At 45.0% G+C, this 8855-nt stretch overlaps 1 protein-coding gene, 1 long non-coding RNA gene and 1 other non-coding gene across 3 annotated transcripts; 2 read left to right on the top strand and 1 right to left on the bottom strand.

Moving 5' to 3' along the window:
* Positions 1–2074: 2074 nt before the first annotated feature.
* Positions 2075–2666, top strand: LOC125555951 (uncharacterized). The gene is made up of 2 exons (XR_007304962.2): positions 2075–2124; positions 2199–2666. It is a non-coding gene; the product is annotated as an uncharacterized LOC125555951 (long non-coding RNA).
* A 12-nt stretch (positions 2667–2678) lies between these two features.
* On the top strand, positions 2679–2752 carry TRNAI-AAU (transfer RNA isoleucine (anticodon AAU)). Its single transcript has one exon. It is a non-coding gene; the product is annotated as a tRNA-Ile (tRNA).
* Positions 2753–4478: 1726 nt separating this feature from the next.
* Positions 4479–8447, bottom strand: LOC125508797 (protein NRT1/ PTR FAMILY 2.3). The gene is made up of 4 exons (XM_048673594.2): positions 8138–8447; positions 7814–8031; positions 5428–5972; positions 4479–5335 (listed from the first exon to the last, which is right to left on the bottom strand). The coding sequence occupies exons 1-4, from the start codon at positions 8289–8291 to the stop codon at positions 4498–4500; spliced, it is 1755 nt and encodes a 584-aa protein (XP_048529551.1). The 5' UTR covers positions 8292–8447; the 3' UTR covers positions 4479–4497.
* Between the last annotated feature and the right edge of the window lie 408 nt (positions 8448–8855).

Here is an 8855-nt window from a genome sequence, read left to right as displayed (position 1 = left end):
GTAAACAGTTTCTCTGTAAGAAGGGAGTTAGACAAGGTGATCCATTATCACTCCTCATCTTTGTGATTGCTGCTGATCTTCTTCAATCCATGATGAATGAAGCCATGCACAACAATTTAATACAATCTCCATCGGTACATCATTCATGCCCTGACTACCCTATAATTCAGTATGCTGATGACACTATTTTGGTGGCCAATGCTGATATCAGGCAGCTGGAACATATCAAAAATCTCCTACTCCACTATGCTGCATACACTGGGCTCAAAGTAAACTACTCAAAGTCAACTCTCATTGCTATCAACACCCCCATGGACAAGATAAACACACTTTCTCAGTTATTGGGCTGTCAAATTGGAACTTTGCCACACAAATATCTGGGTCTTCCTTTGTGTCATTCTAAGCCCAAGATTGTGGATTTTCTCCCTATGTTACAAAGGATTGAATCAAGGCTACTGAGTTGCTCTACCTTGCTATCAACTGGTGACAAATTGACCCTCATCAAATCTGTCTTCACCAGTATGCCCACTTTTTTCATGTGCACTCTTTGGATCCCTAAAACAGTGGTCAAGCAGATCAATTCTTATCTCATGAACTATTTTTGGAGAAAATTTGGTACCCAGGATAGAGGAATGGTTTTGGTTTCTTGGGATAAAGTTTGTCAGCCCAAATCTCATGGTGGCCTGGGAGTCCTTGATTTATATAAGCATAATCAGGCTCTGCTCATGAAATTCTTGCACAAATTCTTCAACAAAGATGACACACCTTGGGTCAGGATTATATGGGAAACATATTATCAAGATGGTCTGCCATGTAACAAATTGGTGGGCTCATTCTGGTGGAAAGGCATTCTGCAGACATTGCCTGAATATAAGAAGCATTCTAGATGTATTCCAGGAAAGGGGAAGACTATTCTGCTGTGGCACGACAATTGGTCGGACCTACCACTTCATCTAAAGATGCCTGAGCTCTATTCTTTTGCCATCAACAAAGATATCACACTGAAATCAGATGCATGAACATCAGGCACTGGAGAACTGCTTCCACCGACCTCTCTCCCAACAAGCGTTTACTCAATTCAACATCCTTCAAGATCAACTGCATGGTCTGACTCTCACTGATGACTCTGATAAGTGGACATACACTTGGGCCTCACCAAACTACTCTGCAATGAAGATGTACAAACATCTGTTTGCCAAGAATGGGGCTCACTTCATCTTCAGGCAGCTATGGAAATCGAATTGCAGACTAAGACACAAGATTTTCTTCTGGATGCTACTCTATGACAGAGTTAGTACAAGGAACATGCTACACAGAAAAAAACATGTATTTGCCAGACTACAACTATGCTCTTTGCTTGGACAGGACACAAGAAACTTTAATTCACCTGTTCTGGGACTGCCACTTTGCATTAAACTGCTGGAACTGTATCCTCCCAAACAAACAGAGGGGTATTTCGACCTACGATGAGATTGGAATGATGATTGCGCTTCTTCCCCAGGATTTGGCTATGGAGATCATTATCATGGGTTGCTGGGCCATCTGGATGGTTAGGAATGACAAGATTTTCACATCTTCACCTCCTAGTTTGAACTCCTGGAAATTCTATATTCAGGAAGGCATTCAACACATCAAACTCAGATCAAAGGAAGCCAAGGCCGCAAAGATAGACCAGTGGATTGTACAGACTCTGTAATTCTTTTTATTATGATACCTAGAACAGGCATTGGGTGATTTGTTGTGTGGTCTTGTACTTTGTACTTTGTTTATATTATATAAAATACCGTAGAACAATTGTTCTACGGTCACAACAGGGTCAAGAAAAATACGATAGCCTAGCTTAATGTATATATGTGCCTTTTCATAGTGTTAATCACTGAAACCCCGTATGCTTTTTTTAGCTTGTGGGTCGGATCCAGATAAAAATGCCCAAGGTTAATAGTAAATTCATTCGCAAAACAAAGTAGATTAATTAATGTTGTACGGAGCGGAGTGGCTCATGAGATGGGTCGCCATCCTGATGTAGATGGATGACTAGATATGGCTGTGTTTGGCGACACGAAACGACCACGCAGGTCAGTCGCCCACTCACTCGCTCTCCTCTCATCAATCCCAACAGTTCACGTAACTCCGTCCAACTTGTGATGGGTCTCTCTCCAGCTGCTCATGTACTTACAAGATATGTGTTCATATCACAGGATCAGGAGCACTAGCTAGCGTAGAAGCCATGGTCTCCGGCGGTGGCCAGGCCCAGGCGCCGTCGTCTGCTCCGGCGGCAGAGTACGGCAGCACGCTGCCGCAGATGGTGGACGATGAGAGGAGCTACAAGTCGCATGGGGAGCTCATGCTGCTGCTATTCGTCGTCGTCTTTGCGCTCCTCTTCGCTTCTGTCTTCTTCTTCCTCTGGTTGAGACGAAGGAGGGACCGCCGGCGCTGACCGGACGATGGTTCAGGACTTCATGGTTGTGTCTTCGTGGATCATCTGGCGCAACCGATAGATCTTTTACTTTTACTACATCCAGATCCAGCCACAAATTTGTACGTACCAGTTTGGAGCTTTATTAATTTGAATTTGAGCGTAATCTCTCTCTAAAAACAAATTTAAACCTTGCATAGTTTGTAGTTAGGACTGTTCTTGTGTTAGTAAAGCTAGTGTAATTTCATTCCGTTGTCACGTTGGCCTATTAGCTCAGCTGGTTAGAGCGTCGTGCTAATAACGCGAAGGTCGCAGGTTCGAGACCTGCATGGGCCATTATTTTTTTGCTGCATGTTCTAGCCACAATTTTCGACCTCATATGTGGATTTTTTTTTTCATTTGTTTCAAGCCATTACACACAAAAACATGATCAAACCAGCGTCAGTGAACAGCCTGCAGGTACCAACTCAGCAGTTGCTATTCGCTGCATGTCTGCTTACTCACTAACACCGTTCTTTTTTTACTGAGAGCTACGCAAATGTCTGTCTGAACAAGTTGAAAATTGAAACGGACCTCACGCACTCAAACATCTTTCATGCAAAAAGAAAAAACTCAGATGAGCTCGGGCTCAAAAATGGATTTTTGTGTTTCGCCACAAACGAAGCCCATCAGGCTAAGACAAAAAGAAGACAAACCAAATCTAACCAGGCACCTCATAATTTCTCAAAGAAAAAAGCCCTCGTAATCGAGACATGCATGGGCCATTATTTTTTTGCTGCATGTTCTAGCCACAATTTTCCACCTCATATGTGGATTTTTTTTTCATTTGTTTCAAGCCATTACACACAAAAACATGATCAAACCAGCAGTCAGTGAACAGCCTGCAGGTACCAACTCAGCAGTTGCTATTCGCTGCATGTCTGCTTACTCACTAACACCGTTCTTTTTTTACTGAGAGCTACGCAAATGTCTGTCTGAACAAGCTGAAAATTGAAACGGACCTCACGCACTCAAACATCTTCCATGCAAAAAGAAAAAACTCAGATGAGCTCAGGCTCAAAAATGGATTCCTGTGTTTCGCCACAAACGAAGCCCATCAGGCTAAGACAAAAAGAAGACAAACCAAATCTAACCAGGCACCTCATAATTTCTCAAAGAAAAAAGCCCTCATAATCGAGACCTGCATGGGCCATTATTTTTTTGCTGCATGTTCTAGCCACAATTTTTGACCTCATATATGGATTTTTTTTTCATTTGTTTCAAGCCATTACACACAAAAACATGATCAAACCAGCAGTCAGTGAACAGCCTGCAGGTACCAACTCAGCAATTGCTATTCGCTGCATGTCTGCTTACTCACTAACACCGTTCTTTTTTTACTGAGAGCTACGCAAATGTCTGTCTGAACAAGCTGAAAATTGAAACGGACCTCACGCACTCAAACATCTTCCATGCAAAAAGAAAAAACTCAGATGAGCTCGAGCTCAAAAATAGATTCCTGTGTTTCGCCACAAATGAAGCCCATCAGGCTAAGACAAGAAGAAGACAAACCAAATCTAACCAGGCACCTCATAATTTCTCAAAGAAAAAAGCCCACATAATTTCTCAAAAGGAAAAAGGAAATCAGGCACTTCATCATATGTGGATTTTTTTTTCATTTGTTTCAAGCCATTACACACAAAAACATGATCAAACCAGCAGTCAGTGAACAGCCTGCAGGTACCAACTCAGCAGTTGATATTCGCTGCATGTCTGCTTACTCACTAACACCGTTCTTTTTTTACTGAGAGCTACGCAAATGTCTGTCTGAACAAGCTGAAAATTGAAACGGACCTCACGCACTCAAACATCTTCCATGCAAAAAGAAAAAACTCAGATGAGCTCGGGCTCAAAAATGGATTCCTGTGTTTCGCCACAAACGAAGCCCATCAGGCTAAGACAAGAAGAAGACAAACCAAATCTAACAAGGCACCTCATAATTTCTCAAAGAAAAAAGCCCTCATAATTTCTCAAAAGGAAAAAGGAAATCAGGCACTTCATCATGAAAATAATAGCTCAAGACTCAGCCTGCAAATCCTTTTTTACATTACCACGGTGGTCGATTGGTTTTGATACTTATATCGGCTGGCACAAATGAGGAAATAGCCAAAGTTCACAGTCACTGCCACAGCCACGGTCCAGTACACGTTGTCCAGCCTCGCCTGGTTTACGTTCCCCGGCAGCCACGCCGTGACATGCCTCACCACGTCGACGAACACCGTGCTGAGGTAGAACCCCATGGCGATGAGCAGCGGCGCCATGGCCGTCGCCAAGCTCCGCAACGTCTTGGGGAACTCCAGATAGTAGAAGGCCATGTTTCCGGGGAAGTGGAGGGCCTCCCCGATCCCCACGACACCAAGAGGGAGCAGGAGCCACAGTACGGACATGGGGGTGACCCAGCCGGCCGGCGCATCGGCGCCGCCGTGTGCGTGCACGACGCTCAGTCTTCGGCGCTCCACCAGAGCCGCGACCACCATGCCCGCAATGTTCACGACGTGGCCGAGCCCCACGCGCTGCAGCGGCGACGGCGGCATGCCGGTGATCCTGCGCCAGAGCGGGAAGACGGCACGGTCAAGGACCGGGGTGACGGCGATGAAGGCCACGAGCGAGCAGACGGTGATGGATCCTGCTGGGATCTTGAAGCGCGGTCCGAGCGAGCGGTCCATGGCGAGAGCCTGCAGGATGATCATGCCGATCATCACCCCGATGGACACGCTGAGCATTATACCAGACGACCACAGTGGGAGGACGCCGAGCAGAGACTTGAGATCCTCCACTTGCTGCACCCTGCACAGCCTCCAGCCGCTTGCACAACGGCCGCCAGACGCATCATCAATGGGGTCCTCGGTGGCGGTGATCATGGCGGCACGATTAAGAAAGCTGCAAGCAAGATGCCATGAACACGAGTGGTCAGCACGTACCAACGCTACTCATCTTTCTTCCAGAAATTGGAATACGGGAATGGCGCCAACCTTAATCGTTTGCTTGGAGCGCCCTCGCCGGCCGAGTCCACGACAGCATTGTCTCCCACGTAGTACGGCACGGGACCTAGCGCGCCGACATGGACGCGAGCCTTGCGCACGGCGGCCACGACGACGCGGGCCAGCTCGGAGTATGGGCTGCCGTTTGGCGCGGGCATCCGGTAGTACCGCGCGCCGAGGAGAAACAGGACCAGACTGAACGCCGTCGCGGCGAGGCAGATGGCGAAGCCCAGGGCCCAGGACACGCCGTCCTGGATGTAGACGATGGCCGTGTCGCCGATCAGGAAGGAAGCGTAGAGGAAGACGAAGTACCAGTTGAAGAAGGTGTCCTGGTCGCGCGCGCCGCCGAACTGGTCCGCGCCCATCGTGGCCACGTTGAAACGCGTCCCGCCGGTGCCGATGGCTAGAAGGGACACCGCGGCGTACAGCACGGCGAGCTGCCCGGCCGTTCCGCGCTGGCACACGGCGGACGGCGCCGGGCAGTACGGCGGCCGCAGGGACGGCAGGGCCGCTGAGAGAGTGAACAGCACGAAGGACTGGAAAATGACATTGGATGGGCACGTAATTAATTATTAACAGTGCTCTAAAAAACAAGCACTAATTGAATAAACAATTGTTCTTTATTTGCGGCAAGAATAAACAATTGTTCAAGAGAGAATATCACATTGAAACCAAGCTGAGATAAAATTTTGTGGAAAACCACTTTGAAAGTTTTGGAAAATTTTGAAAAAAAAGGATGTTGTGGATGTTCTATTGCATGCGAAATTCCAAGTTCAAACACATTACTGGAGCTATGAAAAGAGCAAATTCAGGAATGAATATCGATGTTTAATTGTTGCACGACGCTATTCAATGCTGTTTTTTTGTATCATGTAAATGATAATGTGTTTGGGAATTTCACATGCTCTTAACATTCTGTTTTTCCTTTTCCTTTTTGAGATTTTTTTGAAACTTCAAAATATCACTTTCACGTGGTTTTCACCGGTTTCCATCAAAACTTCGTTTCCATGTCATATCCGCTATAAATGGCAATGCTCAAGAATTGTTTTATGTAGAACAAAACTGATGTGCATATGATGTTTTGAAGTCTGATTTTGATACGACACCACTGTGAGCCACACGATGAAATCCGTACCAATTGTTTTTGACACATCGTAATAAAGATGATGCAATCCAACGGTGCACGTGATCCATCGTACTAACTAGTGTTAGATTGAAATGGTCGCACTGGTAACAAATCGTTGGTTGTTCCCCCACAAAATAAATAAATAAAAATCATTGGTTGTTGGAAATGAAAGGAGCATACCCATGGACGTTGTTGCCAGAAACATAATTGATATTGTTAGTTGTCAACGTCATCGCATCAATGTCAAGTGGTCTTGTTTGTATAATTACGTGTGGTTGTTTTGTGGAGAGAGTGAGACATGACAACTATAAGTCTATAATGTCTACTGGTATTGATTTCAAGCTTTAATTATGTGTGTTGCACATCAAACAATACTCTATATCTATACTTCTTCTAAAAACAGGAGTGGTGATTTCACGCAACTAATCCCATCCATATTGGCATTGGCGTAAATTATGAAAACCTGCTCCCTCAACCAAATTTTGCTCGTTTATGAGAAACAAAAGTTGAGCTTTGGAATTGTGCATTCAAACCATGAGAAATGAAAGTTAAGCAGTTCCAAACATTAAGTTTTATTACTCACCAGAATATTTATGTAACCCGCTTTACAAATAAACCACATCGCGTTCTACCGCCAACATGATGGTCCTTTCCTTAAGGCTCTCAATTTTTTGAAACCCGCTACGAGCTACTTTGTTTCTTCACATGTCCTATAAACATGAACTCTAGTGCGAGTGGTAAAAGGTACGCTCACCTGGCAGCCATGTGGATGGACTTTTTTCCCCTCCCAAACCATTTTTGGCCTCATTGTTGCATAAATGAGTTTATAGTCTAAATCTGATCATTTTTTTTGAGTTTTTAGCTTAAATTGTGCAAATACTTTGAGTTAATGGATTAATGAGATATTTCACTCTTTTATCATTCAGCTAAAGAGTTTCTTTCATGCTTCCGAGGCTACTTTTTAGGCATGTTAGTCATTTGATCAACAATGAGATAAATCACCTAGACAAAATGATATCAAACCTAATCCATATAGGTAGTTTGCTATGCACTACCTACGTCCGATAATGTAAGATGTTTTTCAGTTCATATTGAACTGTGAAAACGCCTTATATTATGAGACGGGAGGAGTATTTGCTAAAGGATTATAGTGGATCTGCTCCAGCCTATGCACTACTTCAAATTCCAAAATGTATACTGCAGTCTGCACAAGCTTTGAACAGAGGAAGCACGTCACGTGCACGCACGCACCAGAACGTTGATGGCCGCGCCGGCGAGGATGACCGGGAAGCAGCCCAAGTAGGAGTCGGAGAGGATGGCTCCGGCGACGGGGACGAGGTTGAGCGAGCCGCGGACGATGTTGGCGATCTGCGCCGCGTCGATGCTCTCCACGTTGTACTCCTTGATGAGGTAAATCTGCAGGTTGCTGGTGGTGCCGTTGATGGCCAGCCCCAGCCCAACCATGCTCCCTGCGTGCATGCTCACACAAAACACACGCATGTACACATGTTTTTTCCCCCTCGGGAGAGAGTTAATTGTGTGGGGAAGAGAGGAAATGAGGGAGAGATCACTAACCAGCTATGAAGGGGAGGGTGATCCATCCTCCTTGCTTCGCCTCTCCTTTCGCTTGCCCTTCTTCTTCTTGGTCTGATGGCTTGGGCTGAGATCTCGGCGAGCTCTCCATCTCTGCTTCTGCCATTGCTCCAAGCTTGGTGTCCTTGAAGTACATGGATTGTGCTACGCGTATATAGCTGTATATCTACCAAATGGAAGGTGCCTTGCTGGGTTTGATAGGTTGTTAAGAAAATAAATTTTGTTCTTTTTTTATTTTTTCTAATCAAAATCAAGGCTGGGCCTGGACATTAATTCGTAACAATGATTTTGAAGGGTCTTGCGTCTAGACACATGGGCTACTTATACAACTTGCGTGCAAGTTCATTCGCAGAAAAATAAAACATGTTTGTAAGTTAAAGGCCAGAGTTCCTTACCACATACTCTCATTTTTCTTAAAGCCGCCCCATTTAAGAAACCGCAGTCAAGTTCTTTTCAACCGTTGTCCAGTTAGCATTTTTCTTGAATTCTCAAACAAAGAGTATTTTTTTTCTTCAAAAGAGCACGGATCTATTGAAAAGTGCATCGAAAGTAAATTTTTCTGCGAATCTCGGTGTAATTTCTATTATGTTCCAGTTAGTGCGACGGTAATTCCAGTTACCTTGTACCATGAGTTTAGTATTTGATTTGCTTATTCGGTAGGCGGATCACCATTGGCTTATGGAACTCCTCATCGCGGGAT

Source organism: Triticum urartu, chromosome 5A, assembly GCF_056163025.1.
Source record: "Triticum urartu cultivar PI428250 chromosome 5A, HENAU_Tu73, whole genome shotgun sequence".
Lineage (NCBI taxonomy): Eukaryota > Viridiplantae > Streptophyta > Magnoliopsida > Poales > Poaceae > Triticum > Triticum urartu.
The sequence above is the reverse complement of the archived record's forward strand: the minus strand, read 5'-3'. Positions and strand labels throughout refer to the sequence as shown.